Below are 19,327 nucleotides of genomic sequence, written 5' to 3'. Positions count from 1 at the left end.
GGTTGATGACCTAACGGTTCCTACTGAAGCTGTTTGTACTTAGTGAAGTATATAAACTTCCTGAAAACTCCAAATAGGAAGTTCTGAAGGCTTCAGAAGCACATTAGATTAGAGTAGGCAAAAGGAAAATTACAAATTTGTATTTAGTAGCTACTGTTTCGGCATGTTCGTATTGTCATTGATACTGCACAATTCTACAACATAGGTCACCATCCTATAAAAATTTAAGTTTATTGTGAAGGTCTGCTGTATACTCAAAATTAGTGTAGATATTGTACTGATATAATATAGTGACTTTATTAAGATTAAATTAAATCTGATCACATTCCAGGGGAACCCTCATTTTCCTAAAGACAGTGTCACACTTTTCAGGATGACAGCCTTTTTGTTTCTACAAAACAATGCTCATCTCCTACAAAATGGAGATAAAGTGGGGTGACAGTCACGTTATGTCCTACCTAAAAGTTTCTTTAACATTTATTTCATAAGGGTACCTAACAGACAGTTGGGATAGCTCAACAGAAAGTAGAAAAATCTCTCAAAATTTCCTGCCTCACTATTTTCTAGTAATCGGTGAGCATAATCCTGTAGAAGTTTTTGGTTGCTCAAAGACAACTGAAAAATTATTTTCCAGATTTTTTTTTTTTTTAGAAAAGAATCCTATAAAGCTACCTCCAAAACAGTGTATTAGAGGCTAATCTACATGCAGGTAGCCAGGCATTACAAGTGTTCATTCAGCATCATTCTTTGTCTCAGCTGGAACCAACTAACATGTCCAGTAATGCTTGCTGCTCCACTGTGAAAGGAACAGAGGGCTGTGCTTCCACGGTGGAACACACAATGCAATTCCATCTATGCAAAAAGATGAGGGGAGAAAGGCATCCGAGCTGTAACACAGAAACTTAAAGTAGCTGAGAATAAACCGTGACAGTCAATTATTTCTTGTGAGAATTCAACTGCAGCACCTAGTGTATTATCTCTGCCTTCAATCACACTGTTGTGGATGTACAGCAAATATCTGGCAGTGTTTCTATCACCTCGCTTTCATTCTGACTCCCTCTGACTTCTCACTGAACTGTTCCATGTTTCAAAACAGAAACAGCACCAAGCCTTCCAGCTTTGCCTTCATTGCTACTGCATTTGAAAGGTTTCAGCCAAACAACACTCGGCCACATACCAAGAAAGCAAAGAGATATTGCTCCCTCCCCAAGACCGAAAGAGGAATCTTGATTTCATTGGTCCTACAAAAACCAACATCAACCAACAGCCCCTACACAGTCCTTGTGCAGATGAGCAGAAATGGACTGGTAGGACATGTAAGGACAGATGAGCCCATGCACTGTTTCCTTCCTGTATGTCCACGTGAACATTTTCTTGTCACGGCAAAAAAAATATCCCCTTCAGGTCTAGTTGCATCGTATCCAGATAACTGACCTTGCCCATGACCCTAAGTGTAGTAATTTCTGTACCTAGGGCCAAGAAACCACTAATTTTCATCATCTACCTGCACAGAATTGACAAATTCAGAAACTTTAATATTGTCCAAGAAACATGGTCCACAATTTGAGAATTGCTGCTTTGCAGAGAAATTTTAATATAATCACTCTCAGCTGATCAGTGTCATGCAGTATTCCTCCCAAATAATTACTGGAAACATGCTTGAAATAACAGGTTAGAAAGCTAAGAACTGTTACTCCCATGTGCAGCAAGCTATCAATGCTGCCAGAATTTAAAGGTGTACAAGGAGAAGGAAAAAGTTTTGCAGACTTAAGTTCCACCTGCATAGCAAGCTGGAAGTAAGAGACGTAATTTGTTTCTGTTCTTCCCAAAGCAAAACATATGCATTGTGTCTGTTTCTGTATCTCTATGTTATATCTCAAATGGGCTGTCTTTCCTGCCACTATTCATTGTCATCATCTTTCATGTTTTGGACTAATTTCAAAGAGATCTCCCAGGAACAACCTGAAACATAAAGCCTCTCTTTCTTCCGTGATTTCTTTTTTTAAGCTGAGGCTCACTCACAAATTCCAATTGTGTCTTCTTTGCTAAAATGGCTGACTTGTTCAGCTGGATATAGTACAAATCGTTTTGACAGATGAAGCAGCTTGCCTTAAATTATGCTTTGTGGTGAGACCAGGATACAAAATAAATGTATAAGCAATGCACACAGAAGATTATCTGAGAAAAAGCACAATATAGGAATGGTAACAGCTGCTGAAACAAAGATGGCTACATTCTCAAATGGAAATTCCTCTTGTAACCCCCAAATAAGGGGATCTTTGCTACAGATTACCAGCCTTGAGATTCCATTACTTCAAACAGTGGAGTGACACCTGAAGTTCAAGACATTACTGAAAGCTAAAGAGAAAAAGGCTATCTAGATTTCAGCTATAAGCCCAGTGTGTTGAATACTGCCAAACAGCGATGAGGAATGGGGTAATAGGATCTGTAAGGAAACTGCACACATACTTAATTCAATCCTCATCTGAGAATTACTGGAACTATCTCATCAAAGTGAAAATTGTAGGAATCAGTGGGGAAAAAACAGAGACCCGTCTCTACAGTATATTACCACACAGTCACTCAATTCATCCTCGTGAAGTGACCCATAAACATTTTAAGATTAGGGTCAAATTAAGTAAACAATAAAGCCCTGAAATCTCCTCTTCATCAATTCCTTTCTGGCACACCTGCACAATGTCACTATGTGGATTTATAAATAAAGCAAGAAAGACAGACTCCAAAATACAAACATACCTAATTAGGACCTCATTAGTGTTTTTCAGTTCTAACACCATGATTGACACAGATCCTTCTGATGGAATGATTAGAGAAGGAACACTTATGTTCTCTGGATACTGGTCCTTGGATTCTTCATCCTGCTGTTCAGCTGTGGCCTTCACACCATCGTGACTCTGGACCTTCTCAGTGACATTCAGATTTTCATCAGTGCATCTTTGGGGTTTAGCGTAGAGAATAGCCCTTCTGGGGGCTTCAGAGACATAATCCACCGTGCACACATCTGACAGCAACTCCAGATTACTGAGAACATCTTCTGGAAATTTTACTTGGTAAGTGTCTTGGTACACTTTGGGGAGTGCATGAGCCCAAAGACCATTGGAATATTTCAGCAAGATGCTAACAACTTTCTGCTTCAAGTCGCTGCTCAGTGATGTGGTCTCCATGTTCGGTTTTAATGAAGGGTCTGCTTTTGAAGAAGTAACATTCTGAGATGCCTTTTCTTGATCGGTGTCGCCTTTTGCTACCGGTGGTATTTTCTTTGCAGGGTAAAGATGTTCATCTATCTGATCACCCCTGTGTATTTTCTCCACCTTATAAAACAAAAAAAAATAGAGCCAATAATCAGCTGTATCTCTAAATCTCTAAATAAATTTGCCAATTACACTTTTATAACATGCATTTTACACAGACTTTGAAGGGGGCATCCACAGGGAGCTAAGCTTGAGGAAGTTACTACAGGGTAGTATTTCTTGTAATGCTTCCTCCTCTGTTTTGAAGGGTACCAAACACGTATGTCTACATCAGTACAGGGCAAATATCTGATCTGTACAATACAAGTGGAACTTGCTTCCAAAGAAGTACAGTCTCTCTTTTTTTCCCAGAGGACCAGAAGACGACGACGCACTCCACTAACTTAGGTCTTTTGCACATTACCCCCCACAATCTTTCACACAGGTAAGCATATCATAAACAAAAGGGAGATGGGATTTGACTCTGTACTTCAGAAACAAGAGGACACTTGCCAGGCAGTGCTGTCAGGCAGACTATCTGCTGTCATGCTCAGGGGATTCTTTTTCAGTACAAAAGCTCTGAAACTAAGGAAAATGTGTCTGGATCATAATAAATTTCATAATAAAATTAATTAGGCCCTTTTAAGCCACGCTCACAGCCTCCTGCAGAACCATACAGATGTTTTGCCAGTCCCTGTGTCTCTGGTGTTTGCTAAGTTCCAGAATAAGCATCTCACATAGTTTGAAACCACAGCCTTGAAAGCACTGTTCGAGAACTGTAGCAACAAACTCACAATAAAATTCTGTTTCCTCAAGCTATGCAGTTTCAACGTAGATGGATCCTACCATCACTTAACAGGAATTTATGTAAAATTGAGATAACAAAAGCTCTTACAGTTTCTACACTGGTCCCAAAGCAGGAAGAACTGCAGCAATAAGGAAAGTTATTAAGGTTTATGTAGCTCCACTTTGATGTTCCTTCCTCAGAGGAAACGTATCTCATCAAAGTAATTGCCAGAAGCAGATCAATGAAAAAACATCGAGCAGCTGAATTTCCCCAATCAGCTCTGTTTGTCTGCATAAACCTTCTCTCAATTTATAGTAACTGTGTGGGAGGTGAGAAAAATTAATCCAGAGCAAAACCACGACGTTTTTCTACTACTCAGTAGTAGTGTTTACCTCCACACCATTGATGTCCATACCCTTCAGAATTTTGTAAACCTTGCCTAAGTAATTCTTTGCAGTTCTGCCCTACCAACATACGATGTAAGCACAGTGAACAAGGCTTCAGGTATTATCTTATACATGAAGAATAACACAAGTCACTGATTAGCAAGATAACACTAACAAGATACAAACACTGACTTACAGTACATGGACAAAAACTTTAAAACTGCCTTTTCTGTGTCTAGGACCTTGTATTTTGTCCTGAGTACACCTGATCACACTCAGCTGAAATTGCCACGTGATGACCTGAGTTGAGAATCAGCAAATGCACTACATAAGTGGATTTCCCTATACTTACTCTGCATTACATTGCCTAGGTTGGTGCCAAAGCAAGGTATGAAATGATATTTGGGAATAGGTCTTGGTCAAATTCCATGAACAGTAGCATGTGTGCTATCCAAAATTATCACAAAGAAAACAGTTTTCATAGATATGAAAAAAATATGAACCAGGTTAGAGAACTCTCACACATTTTTGGTGGCATACCTGAATTGTTCTTCATCAGTGAAAACCAAAATAATAGTAATTTTCTGCAAGAATAAGACATAAGAAGGCAAACAACTCTATCTAACAACCATCAGCTTCCCAGGTTCATGTAAATGAGTCAAACAAGTTTTAAGATTCCAGTCTTTCCAAATAAGCTCACTAAACCAAGGAGACATTCCCTGTTAATATCTCTTTGGGAGAAGGGGAGAGGCAGTGTCCTGCAGACGTCTACTTACTAAAGAACAGCTATCTACTGTAGGAAAAAATATAAAAAAATCATATAAAGGATGGTACATTCACCAAGGTCTTGGGCACCTTGCTAGTCAGGTTGACACAAAGGATGACAAAGCATGTCTGGCCATGCAGTCTAGAAGGATCAAAGATGCCTTCAATGATTCATGACATGGAGAACCTACATCTGTAGGTCCACTGATACGAGGAATTTTATTATGCCCCTTGTACCACAGGAGTTCGGGTAAAAATAAAACCAAACAGAAACTTATCAAAGCCTTGCAAGGGCCTTGATACACAGTCAAGAGACCAAAGAATATCAAGTGACACAGAAAAAGAAATCAGGGCCCATCATCTTGGCAGAAAATGACATCCTAGGTACAGAGGAATTGATGGGGATGTCCCATGTGTCCACACACAGGATTGAGTAATTTGTTTAAATGACCAGCCAAGGAAACTTTTAGCTGCAGAAAATACTTGGCATTATCAGGACAACAATTTGTTTGAGAAGGCTGTGTTGGTGTGTATGGCAGTTCATCCCAAAAGAAGCTAGATGCAGAGAGTTTACCTTCATGCATCCTTTCTCTTGACTAGCACTCTTTATATAGGGCTGCAACAGAGCTGAACACATTTTTGCTGACAGGACCATAAACCCTTACACACTGAAGATTGGCAGAAGACTAAGAAGAGAAGATCCTCAGAGATCTTTAAGCCTCTTATCTCCAATAATAGCTCTGAGGTTTTCTAGGCATTGAAGTTCAGTTTTTAAGAAGCTGTAGATGCTGACTGAGCAAACCATTTAGAGACAGAAAAAATACTATTTCAGGAAGTTCTTTCAGATTCCTACACGATAAATGAGCTCAGGTCAACATCATTAGAATCACACAGTCATAGAGTCATGGAATATCCTGAGTTAGAAGGGACCATCGAAGTCCAGCTCTTAGCCCTGCACAGGCCATCTCCAGCAGTCACACCATGTGCCTGAGAGCATTGTTTGAACACTTCTTGAACTCTGTCAGGCTTGGTGCTCCGACCACTTCCCTGGGGAGCCTCCAGTGCTCAACCACCCTCTGGGTGAAGAACCTTTTCCTAATATGCAACTTAAACCTCTCTGACACAGTTTCATGCCATTCCCATAGCTCCTACCACAGGTCATCAAAGAGAACAGATCAGTATCTGTTCCAACCTTAGTGATTCCATGATTCTGTTTCTGTAATTTCTTCTGTACTTAACTGAAATGTTAAAATTAAGTCATATTGGGTATATTTTTGTATTTTTTTCGTTGTCAGACTAAAGGATCCCTATTGTAAAGATACCCCCTGTTCAGGTTCAGCTAGCGCTCAGGGCTGGAGTGGTAAGCTCTGTAAAGTACAGGAGTGTCTTTTGGTTGCCCCCTTCTGCCCCATCCTCTTTGCCCTTCCACTTCATTACCCTGCACATCACAGAGGGGACCTGTCCAGCACCATCCCAGACATCCAAGAGACAAAGTGAAGAACACTAGGTTTTCCTTTACCGTGTAAAGCCTCCTCCTCAGAACAAATAGCCAGGCAAATGTTCTCCAGACTGAGGAGCCTTTTCACACAGCATCAGCCAACACACTGCTCAAGCACACTAACAAACATCCTCGGGCTAAAAACCTCATATTTTTTAGCCATACCCTTATTAAAAAGCAGTAAGATAACTGACTGAGAAATGGTAGATTACTGGAGATGAAACTATCCTCTGACGACAACAGACTAATGGTTAATCTGCTCTGTAGCCAGGACCAACAGGATATTTTACAATAAAGAAGAACATCTTTGTTCTGGAAGTGCTGAAAAGCAGATATATCTCTTCCAGCGCAGGTGGAACTTCCAAATTCAGAATGGCAGTCTTATTTTTCTACCATCTCCTTCAGAAAACAGACAGAAAGACTTAGGCAGCTACTATTAAAAGAAACACCTAGAAGCAAGTCTAGAGGCATGCATCCCTTCTTTCTATCAGCTAAAAGATGGCTCCTCAGTATTTGTTCTATTTTGTTTTCCAACTGCAAGAATGAATTTGGGAGGACAAGTGCAAAAAAAAGATGACAGAAGACAGCTTCACCTGGCAAACAACATAGGAGACTGATGTATTTTGTCATCATCTCAGACTGATATAAAAGCATGAAAAGAGGCCACTACTAGAAAGAATCCAGCACCAAGACGGGTTGAAAATGAAAAGCTAAGAGAGTTGGGGTAGTTCAGCCTGGAGAAGAGAAGGCTGATAGCAGGTGTCCAGTATCTAAATGGGCTTATAAGAAAGATGTGGAGAGACATTTTTAGCAGGGCCTGTTGTCATAGGACAGAGCGTAATGGTTTTAAACTAAAAGAGAAGAGATTTACACTGCATATAAGGAAGACATTTTTTACAATAAGAGTTCTGAAATACTGGCACAGGTTCCCCAGACAGGTGGTTGATGCCTGGAAGTGTTCAAGAGGCTCTGAGCAACCTGATCTAGTTGAAGATCTGCTCATTGCAGGGGGTTGGAAGTTGATAGCCTTTAAAAGTTCCTTCCAGCCCAAACAATTCTACAACTCTACCACAATTACATAGAGACAGATTGATTTAGTGCATTGGAACTGTACTGGGTCAGAACAAAGATGTCCCTAGCCTAACATCCTATTTGACAACAGCAAGTGTCCAGGAAAAAGCATAAGGGACACGATGGTTGTAGGGATACCTCCTCCTCCCATTCTGGATACTCCATAGTTCAGGCACTACTGGAGACAGTTTCTTTGGAATGAAGTAGTTCATGACATCTAAGGCCAGAGATCACTAGAGTACATATTCAGTTGCTTTTGAATTCATGATGATTAACATTCTCCATCTACCTTCTTCAAGTCTCTTATTATATTTTATCTCCATCTTTCCCCACTCAAAATCATTTAACTCAATTTTTGCTTGCACAGAACTCAATACTTATGTTTACCTGTCACCCTTTTGAATCATCTTCTCACTCTGCTTGATCTCTCAGTCAGTTTTTGTTTGTGTATTTTTTGGGTGGAGACGGGAGGAGCATATTCGATTCTGATATGTGCTTACAAAATAGGTTTCCCCACTGGTACCGTGTTTGCTGTTTTGTTCGCTGTTCATGAGAACAGGGAAGTCTTTACAGGGAAGTTTGCTGCCTGGGGCCTGAATCTAGATGAGATGTCACTGGACAACTAAATAGCTTAGTTTAGATTTTGGACTCTTATCCACTCCTGCACTTTCATGTGAGTACCAAATACGTTGCAACAAAAAGTTTAAGGCTGATCAGAAGATATTTCAGAGCCCTAGGAAGAATGTTTAAAAATTCAGCAGCACAGGTAGTATTTTCCTCAATCCTCTCAGTAATGAAGAGAGGCTCTGGAAAGAATATATGAACCTGGCTCTAGGACTAATGCTCGAAGCACTTGTTTACCAAGAGGTGGTCAAACACTGGAACAGGCTTCCTGGAGACGTCATTGATACCCCAAGCCTATCAGTGTTCAAAAGGCATTTGGACAACAGCCTTAATGAAATATTTTAACTTTTGGTCATTCCTGAAGTGGTCAGACAACTGGACTAGATGATCACTGATAGATCCCTTCCAACTGAAACACCTCTTTTCTATTTATTTTCAAGTACTTATCACTTGCATTTTTCTGTACTGAGCCAATATTTGCACAAATACCAAGATCTCTTTTCCCAAGCTTAACAATCCCCACAGAAAATCCCCCACATTTTTCTAATGTGAGTCCTTTCTGTCTACAGTTGTAATTAAGTCTCACTTGAAATTTTATGGGCCAGCAACGTGGTGTTAGGAGGTTACCTAGTTCTTCAGAGAGCCCTGGTCTTCATAAGCCTGACTAACCCTGTATTATTATCCAGCTCAACTTGTATTTGCACCCTTTACCATCTCACTTACTACAATCCTGACTGGCCTGTTTCCAAGTGTTGCCTCTGTGGAATCCCACCATGACTTTCTGCCTTTTTGAAGGTCAACCATTTCTGCCTTGTTCCATTTCTAGCCTTTTAACTAATCAAACATCCATGCAAGGACCTTCCCTAATGTCCTAGCACTGCCTAATTCTCTAAAATACAGTTCTTGCAAAAGAACTCTGGAAATTCAAGTAAATGTTTTGAGAAAATATCTAAGAGTTTAGTCTTCTCTTGCACTGCCATATGTGAATCACCATCTTCTAAATCACTCACAGAGTTCAAGTAACTGATGAGAGCTGAGAATGTGCAAGGAAAAAGTCTTTTAAACTTAAATACCACTCAGTAACGACGTTTATATTTAGACTACAAAGGGAACCATCAATCATTTGGTACCACCAGTACAGTAGATTTATTATTACTTTTTGGACTGTGACTTACAAAACAAAAGAGAAGTTTTTAATTTAAGTGTCTACATCCCTCTCACATCTCTGCAGTAATGTTCCCTCTCCCTCAGGGGTTCAGTTGTCTGCATCCCAAGGATTCAAGGCAGAGCCCAAACACTGCAAAGCTATGTAACTTTGGGTCAGAATTTGTAGAAAAACTGCTGAGTTCTGAGAAAGACCTGTGAGAAAAATATGGAGAAAGATAAGAAAAGAGACAGGGTAGAATGTCTAAATTAGGGATCACGAATCAGCTGCTTAAATATGCAAGACAAAGTAATTAGTCAAACAGAAAGGTATAAGATTCTGATATAAAAAGACAAAGGTGGGAGAGTCACTGCCAGTCATCACTGTTTTCAAAGTACTACTCCTGTTAGAGGTGAAAGCAAACAAATCAGCAACACCATGGATCTGACTGACATAGCAGTTGAAGCAAATTCTTCTCCTGACTGAAGCCTGTCCAGAAAGCAAAGATTTTTGGGTTATTATATAACAGTGGCGACCATATTTATTCTCAGCCCCACTGCTCATGAAGGCTTGGCTATAATCTGGGAGTCCTTGCCACTACTTAATTCCTTTCTACTTTTGCATTTAGCTGTGCAAAATATGTTGCTACAAGTAAGATGCTCAAGCAAGCTCTAACCTAAAGAAGGGAGGTAACAGACCAACGGAGAACAAAGTCAGGCTCCATAGTTTGTAATATGTCCTCTTCCCTGAAAGGTGAAGGCTGAAAACAAGATCATCAGTCTGCAACTTTAGTGCAGTCAACTATAGTGACCTTTGGAGACTTCAGCTCACTAGATAGGAAAAACGTCCATTAATGGTGGTTGTAACCTGAATCAGAAATTACTATTTCCTAGAAAAAATTCCTTCCTTTCATACAAGCTTGAAAGTTTAGGGATACGAGTTATTCAGAAATAATACTGTCCAGAGCAGAGTCCTCAAATTAGAATCTTGAAGAGGCAGAAAATGTATTGCAAGGTCTATTGCCTGCTGGTTTGTAACTATGCTGATCAGCAAGAGATAAAGAAGAGGATGTGCTGTCTCTTTAAGAAAATACTGAGAGAAATATCAGGCATTTTCTTCTGTTCTGAGCCTGGCAAACACTCCCAGTGTAAGTAACCATATGGCAGAAATATTTCAGAAATTAGTCATGGAAGCATCTCTACTGATACTGGAGACAGTACAGTCTGTCCTCTGGCATTTCAAAGTTTCTATAGATCTGCACACCTGCAGACAATGTGTTTGAATCAGGAATAAACGGTGATTATATTTAAGAGGTGCACAGTAGCTTCATACGAGAAGTCCCAGTTCAAATTTCTCCATGCCTGAGCCATGACTGCTATTTCATAAGTCAGTAAACTGAGACAGGCTTTACAGGCTCATTAACAGTTCTCTACAATAAGACTGACTGTGCCAAAATAACTTGATAGTTCTGACTGCTGTTGTACTGTGCCCACTCTATTACAACGTTTCCACAGATTTAATGACTGCCAACTTATGCTAAAATGACTTCATTTGCTTGATAGAGAGAAGAGATAGACCCAGTAGATAACAAGCAAATGGATAATGAACACAGAGCGAAGATCCTGGATGAACAGGACTGACTGAAACATTAGCTACAAAAAAAGACTAAAATTTGCTTCATGAATTAAATAACTCAAGATGTAAGAGCTTGCTCCATGGATTAACAGGAACCAATCATCAACAATCAAAACAAATGCTGCTGACTTCATGTGTTACTGGTGTTTGTAATAAAGTGTCACAAACACATTTTACATATCTGCGGGAATACCAGACATGCACGCAAATGCTGTTATTCCTGAAGAGCAATTATTTAATCTCAGTTAAACCTTTCCTTCTTTTGGCACTTAAAAGTTATTACATGAGAAAATACTTACCAGGACATACATGAAAAGTCACATAAAGCAGACAAATATTGTCATTACTTCAATACTCTTCTGGTGCCGCAGTTTGATAGATACTAAAGCAGTTGAAAGTGTTCATAGATATGACTGGCCTGTTAAAAGCTAACCAAAGCCTTGCTGCAAAGCTGCATAGCACCATAAATACAGAAGGAGAGATAAAAGTACAGCAGTTGAAGACCCTCAAGCCAGTGGTGATGGCAACCCATGCAGCAGACCTGTAAGTGGATACTCATCCTGATATCAGATCCTGATATGAAGGACAAAGACACCCTTGGTGACCAAGACATAACAGACATCAGGAGCACAGCAGGAAGGGGCTGAGCTGTAATCTCTCCCCCCAGCATTATCACACTAGAATTTCACCTATTATTGTATCATAAGCCTAACTTACACAGCAAAATTCCACAACCTTGGCTTAGGATGTGAGAAAGACCTGTGGAAAAGTCTATAGAAAAATACAGATAGACCTCAGACTGTTCACACAGGATCTGCTGGTAGTTTATAGGTTTAAGAGGAGATAAACCTACCAACAAGGAAAAGTATAGAAAGCAATAGGGAAAAAATCAACAAAAAACATGGCATGGACAGCACGTGCCATCAGCTGTTTGGGTTGTCACTACTGTAGTCAGTTAAAGGTGGCAATTCAGCAACCCCAGGCACTTGCTCCATGACACCACAGAGGCTGACCTTCCTTCTCTGTAACAATGCTAGTCCACTCAACAGTGATTGTCTGGGTTTCAAAGGCATTGTTACAGTTTGGGGTGGTGGGAGGTGTTTGGGTTTTTTTGTTTTGTTTTGCTTTGTTTGTTAGGTTTGTTTTGTTTGTTTTTTTGTCACAGCTACAGATAATTAAAGAAAATGCAGGCATACATAAAATAGCATCTGGAAAATGAACACTCAGAAATCTGTAGGGTATTGGCATCTTCCACAAAAATGACATTCAGTACTTACTGTGCATACATGAGGCCAGTTCTCAAGCTGCTGGAGCACTTCTGTGCTAAGATCCTCCCAGTACATTTCCCGATAGATTTGCAGCATCTTTGACACCTTGACTCCACTGCTGTACTTGCTCAGAAGCTCCTTAATGCGACTCTGAAGCTCATTGACATCAGCAGCAGAAGAGCCAGAGGCAACAGTATGTGTCTCTGCAGTGGATGTATTTAAGTTATCTGTTAAAAAAATATAGCCTTGAAGTAGACACAGACTTACCAACAGAGAGAAATACAGGTGATAACCTCCTTAATTAAAAATTAAACACCCGAGCTGCCACCATAATACCAACTCTAAAATGTGGCTCTCTTGTCCAGCATGGTTGGTTCAGTGGTTTTCTATTAGAAATAGCTATGGAAACCTCAGACATTTAGTGACTGACCTAAAGCTGCATTTTCAGTCACCGTAGTTATTTCCATAAGATGTTGCTAAATTTTACTTCTGAAGGAATTCTGGAAGAGGACACAGAACCCTCAGCCCCACTGTAGCTGAGAAGCTGCACTAACACAGTATCTCAAGTGGGGCACAAGATATTTTCTTTATGAATACACACACAACAAAGATACAGCAAAACAACCAAGAATGTTCTTCTACATTCAGGCAGGCATACAAATCAGACCAATCATTTGCCTTTCGTTCCAATATATGTCCTGACAAAAAGTCTCCATCCAGCACGCAGCCTTTCTGTGCTACTGCACTCAAGGAAGCCCTCCAATGAAGCAGTGAAAGAGACAACTTTCCACGTGCTCTGGAGTTTCATATATTGTGTGTAGGAGTAAGAGTGTCATTATTCCAGGGGGAGGTTCACATCACTAGCTTGCCTGCTTCCTCATCTCTGCTCCTCCCTTCCTTTGGAACAAGTTTTTGAAAGACTTGTTTGCTACCAGTCCTGAAGCTTCACAAATCAGCCTCACAGGTCTCAAAGAAAACAACCACGGGCAAGCCCATCAACTGCAGAACTGCTGCAAACCAGGCAGGTAGGAGGGTATTTTCTGGACAGATACATTAGTGCGCTGCTTACTTCTGAAAGCTGGGATTTCACTATTCTACCATATCCCTAACCTGGCAGTGAAGTTTATTCATCCCATTTCCAAGCTACTCACACTAGCTTTGTGATTGGCTTTGCCACTTACTACCCAACGTTTTTCACAGAAGACTGAGAGGCACACAAGCAAACACACACATTTCCTCAGCACAATGAGAGTGAGAAGGTTCACTTACAGCACTTGGTTTCTCACTCGAACCTATTTCATTCAAAACAAGTACTAAGGTGGATTTTTCTTAAGATGACATCCATTCTAATATGACTAGCTAACAAAAATGTTCTTAATGGGCATACCATTTGATTCTGTGGAAGAGCTTCTGGACAGGTGAACTTGCAACTCTTTCTGAAACCGTGGTGGGACTGTCAGTCTCTTCTCAGACCTAAAATTGCAAAGAAAATTGCTTCAAATCATTCTCCTGTCTCTAAATAGCATTCCATTTGCTTGTAAGACCTACACATAAAACAGATTCCACACACTTCTAGCAAGCCTTCTGCACAAGATCATTACTCACAATGTCCTTGCTTGGAAGACAACCTGATGAGCAGTAACAGGACAGATCAAGAAGTGGTTTCTAGTTTTTTCCTTATTATTGTGAGAAGTAAAACATACAGTAAAGAGACATTAGAAAAATGAAAGCACTTAGACCTAGTAACAGTTGACGGTCTTACACTTGATACATTCAGTCTCACTATTTGGTCATTTATCTGGATGGTATCTCAGCCTTGCTCTTGAATATGATTATGTTAATCTGCTTGGTAGCCTTGTGCTTCCTGAGAGTAATTGGCTTCATAAGTCAGAGAAACACAGAGGCATTTACAGTCTTCTTCAGGATGCTGTTGCTACCTCATTTAACACATTTCTCTCTGAAGATCTCTCCCACTGAAAGCACCCAAATATCATGCTTGCAGGTGTTCTTCTGAGGTCCTTCAGAGAGCAGCAGCTTTTACTGGGACCACAGACACCAAAATGAGCTCCTGACACTGAAGAGGTCACAGCTATGTGCAGCTCACTAAGACCTGGAAACAATCATCTGTGAAATAATTACATACACTGCAAGCACAAGAGAAGATGGTTCAAAGACTGGACCAAACACTTCCCAAAGTCACATACCCAAGAAATAGCTGTGGTGGAGAAGTCAGGGTGGCAACAAAACAGGTCTCCACCAAAACACAGTAGGCTGATGTGAACCAGGCCTCTCCAGACCAGAGCAGAGTACCCACACACTTGGCAGGCTTTGCAGATCACCTCGGCCCAGGGGCCAGTAAGGAGCCTGGCCTGAACTCTGTGGAGTTCAGGGACAACCATGAAACAAAACAAAAACTTCACCAGCCACAGAAACACCAGGTTCACCTGGGCTCTCAGAAGGCAGGACAGCAGTACAAGTATGATGTTGGGACTAGCAGCAGTGGGGAGTCAAGACCAAGCTGCTCTATATGCCACCAAATTGACTCTTGACAGAGCAGATCCATGAATCAGAAAGAGGCCTCCCACACTCACATATGTTCTAAGCAACATCTTAAAAAATTTAACATGAATTTGTCTCCCTTGCTTTTTTGCTGTCCCTGTGAGATGAAAGCACTGCTCCCCCACCAACTATGTGGTGTCACCTGTACCAGAAATAATACCTCTGTTCTGAATCATGTCTCACAGCATTAGCAGTGAGGACAGCCACTGCCCAGCCCAGCAATTAACAAAACAGGAGTCATGCACAGAAGTGCTAGACAGCAGCACATTTGTGAAACTCAAAAAGCACAAAAGCAAAGCCACCCACACGAAATCGAAACACACCTTGCACTTGCTGGGTATCTGAAAAGACTCTTCCAACATTCCATCTGCATCACAGGAAAACCCTTGACTTTCTGGGCACAGCTCAGATGCCCACACAAAGCAGCGGCAGTCTCTTCTTACAAGGTGTGCTGTGACTGGCCATGCAGATCCTAGAGGAAATCTAGGATCTCATTTCTCTGTATGTATATGTACCAGTAAGGACAACTCCTAGCTGGACACACAAGCTAAAAAAAGTCCTCTTAATGGAAGCAGACTCAGAAGAGACTACTGCCATTGCTAATCAGAAAGCAAAACAATACCATGAACTAGCTACAGGGAGCTCATGGAGACTGTCCTGCTACCCGTCTCCCAGCAGGAATCCATAGCTGTGTTCTAGTCTTCAGTGCCACACATCACTTGTATCATCTTAAGACACGTGAGGTGACCTGAATGACAAAAGTGCAGGCTAGGCCAGCAGGAACTGCAGCAAGGTTTCAGTAAGGAAAAAGGTAGATGTTCCCCTCTCAAGCCATGCCATCTGGAACACCTCAGAAAGGAACCTGGAACAGTTCGATCATTCCCTTACGTATCTTCTGAAAGCTAATTGGATTTGGGATCCTCAGTATTAAGAAACTTCATGTGGTGTCTTCCTGTGCTTTCTGCTGTGGTTCAACAACTTCCCATGGACTGAAGTGGTGTTAACATCAGCTTTGAGCCCACCCCTGTGATGCACTTCTTTCTCACACAAATCATGATGGTCTTATCTCTCCAATGATGAGATGGAACTCAGCCAGACAGCGGAAGGGCCAGCACACTTCTCTCCAGCATGCAGGTGTGGACAACTCAGCTGCCTGCAAGGCCTTGTGTTCCTCAGCTGCCAGAAACCTGCTCCCAGCAAGAGGGCCTCCCAGCAGCCTGGCTCTTCCCAAATGCCTGACCAGCCATGCAGCCCTGCCAAGTCACCCACACGTACCTGTGGCTGAGCAGCCAGCTACATCTCACTCCCAGACATCAGTGTCTCACAGCAAAGGGGAGCCATACTCTTCCCTGCCCATTGCCTAACCTCGGAAAGGCCTGTGCCATCCCAATCTGCTCTTTGGTCCTTGGACAGTGCTATCTCAGCAGCAGCACCAGGCAGTGGCCAGCAGCAAATGGTTCCTCCTGCTTCCAGTGAGGGGGTCAACAGGCATCTCAGCCTGTTCTCATTCAGGCTGCTGCTTTCCACCTTCAAGGATCTCTGCAGTTAATCTTAACAGCAAGGTGTCTCCCACCTTCTGGGGATTTGCAGGTCCACAGCAACACAGTCCTTGGTGCTATAAAGACAGCCCCTCAGACCCTGCAGCAGCATCTGCAAGAAGGCCTGGAAGGGTAGCAGGAAACAACCTGCCACAGCTGCAGCTACCTTCACCAACTCCCTGTTGTCATGTGAGTGTGACAGAATGGGGAGGACAAACATCCCGTTCGCCTACCACCCAGTGCTGGCAGATGCTGCAGTCAAGAAAATCTCTGAGAAAAACACCACAGAGTGCTACAGAGGTGGGACACAGATTTTGGCAGTCACAAAGGGAACTGCCATTTTCAGTCTCACTGTGGGCCCTCACTATGTGATAAGAGGCAAAGTCTGTCACTGGCAGGACATCCTGTCAAGGTAAGTAACATAGATATGCCACAGCAGGACCAGTATTCAACAGAAAAGGAGAAAACAAAGACCTTTAAGTGCAACCATAAGAGTGTGGATTTTCTTTACTATGACTTGGGTAAATGGAGGGGCAGGGTGGGTAATAGAAAACCAGAAACCACAGATGGTCAATGGCTCACTCCAAACTAAGAAACGGGGCAGACAGTCTGTCACCTTCAGGACTTGCTTCAGTCAACCTGTGCCGTGAATGCTCAACCACTCTCACAGGCAAGTGCTGGCACCATTGCTGGAACAGCATCCTCAAATCTGTGCCAGCTACCTGAGCCTGCTGGGAGACCAGGATTTCTGGGGATGCTGCTCACAACTCCACCCATTTGCACACTGCTTTGAGGTCAGGACTTGCTGGCACAAAGAAGCTTTCCCTCCAGCAATTCCCAAAGCACAAGCAACTGTAGTAGCTCAGGAGTCACAAAATGTCCACAGCAGCAAGGACACTGGCCATGGATCTTGCCAGTCCTGCTTCAAACTGGCCAAGTTGAAACAAATTAATCCAGTCACAAGGCCACTATACAACCTTGCATTCAAACAGTATTATCCTCTTCTTCCTGAACTCTCCCTTCACTGTGTGAAGCTAACAAGCCAACAGGACAGCATTTGGACCCTTTGCAACAGCACAAGATATCTTCTCCTCCAAAACTACTTGGGCCAAAGCAGACTTCACTTTGTAGCTTCTCCTTCACAGTTGGGCAGGAACAGACACCAGGAACAAAAGCAGAACACTTCTGTGAAAGCAGCACATGGGAGCAGAGAGATGAACAAAGATAACAACACAAGATGTAGCATACTCCATTAGAACAGCCAGGATAGGGCTGACATCTACCTAATTTTACTTCACACATCATGAATCTTCAAGTACCTGGCCTTCCAGTAACTAACTTAGAGAGAATTGTAAGTGCTGGTTTTTTCCTCTGCCCATCTGGGACAAAGGACCTCTGCCTTTTACGGAAGTGCCACTTAAAAAACTACAACCCATATGCCTGTGCACACCTGCTCCCACATTTCTGGATCACAGCAGGATGGCTTGGCCCTTCTCTCCTCTGCACAACAGACATCTGACACACTCAGAACTCATGCAGGTGACTGGGACAGGACGTGCCTGCTTTCTGGGTCTTCCAGAAAGAGCAGGCACCATGGCAGGATTAAGCTGTCCTGCTGCTCCGTGCCACTTCACTGCTGTGCCACCGTGGAAGCAGCACTGCCTTTTCCATTCAATGCCAGTCTGGCTGCTAACCCAGCCCGCTGACCTGCAGAGGATTACCACCACAATCACAGCTCCAGCGGACTTAGCACAGCCACAATGAGGGAACGGCAAACACTTTCTCCCCACCATCAGCTGATGGCCCAGAGCAGCCCAAAACAACACAGAAAGAGAAATGATGGGGCAGCAGCTGCCTAAGCCACCTGGATTAGGGAGGCTCAAACCAGCCTGAAAAACAGCATGTACTGCTAACCCAGCAAAACTGCAGCTCCAGCCCTCGGCTCACTTCACCCAAACACGTCAGGCACCTCCGGGCTCCCAGCACACTGAGAAGGGCCACAGGCACTGGTGCTGCAACACAGAACTCAGCCAAGAGGCAAACAGCACCCACCTGCACACAACCATCACCCTCAGCACGTACCAGTGCCTGTCCCCTGCACACAAACCTCCTCCTGCCTTCTGTCCCACCGGCCACAACAGCTCCCTCCCGAGCCTGGGAGACTGAGACAGCCCCACACCCCCTTGTGTGACACCTCTGGCCACGTTTCTCCCCAGAAGATGGAGCAGGCCAAGAGCACTGGGGAGCTATGGCAGCTCCCAAAAAGGAAAAGGGTCATCCATCTCTTTCCTGGGATACCAAACCATGTTCAAACTTCCCCATCTCCAAGTGTGGGAGCCCTGATTTCCACTGGATCCCAAAATGCACTGCTGGCATGGCAACGCCCAAGGGTCCACCCCACTTCCTTTCACCTTGCTCACACACACACACTCACACGTGCACACACTGACCTGTTTACCACAGTGACATGCCTTTGCATGGGGATTTCTTTAGGTGATCCACTCCCAGCAGCTGAAGGCAAGGCAGATCGGGCACTCTCCACAACAGGTTTCACAGCTCCACACGCCACTTCTCTGCCTCGGGGCAGGCGAGACACGGGCTTCTTGCTGCCTTCTTCTGGCACACTCAAAGACCGGGGCTGTCGCAAAGTTCCTTTGGGCTTTCCTAAAGAGTTTGCAGATGGAGCCATGAGCAGTGCTCTCCTCCACCCAACCAGCCTATTTCCACCTTCCTGGGCACCTCCTGCACTGCTGCTCAAAGGGTTTCTTCTTTTCTACTCTGGCTTGAAGGTACCCGAACTC

At 42.8% G+C, this 19,327-nt stretch overlaps 1 protein-coding gene across 8 annotated transcripts in view; it reads right to left on the bottom strand.

Moving 5' to 3' along the window:
* Nucleotides 1–19,327, bottom strand: part of TDRD7 (tudor domain containing 7) — a 43,222-nt gene that overhangs the window by 10,911 nt on the left and 12,984 nt on the right. For 7 of the 8 annotated variants that reach the window (XM_050329998.1, XM_050330000.1, XM_050329995.1 and 4 more), the window contains 4 exons: nt 18,977–19,190; nt 13,817–13,902; nt 12,439–12,656; nt 2,758–3,332 (listed from right to left, as the gene is read on the bottom strand). In XM_050329998.1, the coding sequence (XP_050185955.1) occupies nt 2,758–3,332; nt 12,439–12,656; nt 13,817–13,902; nt 18,977–19,190 (1,093 nt within the window). The remainder of the gene's footprint in view (nt 1–2,757; nt 3,333–12,438; nt 12,657–13,816; nt 13,903–18,976; nt 19,191–19,327) is intronic. The other variant, XM_050329999.1, reaches the window with a different exon arrangement.

This window comes from Myiozetetes cayanensis, unplaced genomic scaffold (assembly GCF_022539395.1).
Source record: "Myiozetetes cayanensis isolate MyiCay16 unplaced genomic scaffold, myiCay2020 scf4, whole genome shotgun sequence".
NCBI classification, from domain to species: domain Eukaryota; kingdom Metazoa; phylum Chordata; class Aves; order Passeriformes; family Tyrannidae; genus Myiozetetes; species Myiozetetes cayanensis.
This window is presented reverse-complemented; position numbering and strand designations above follow the sequence as displayed.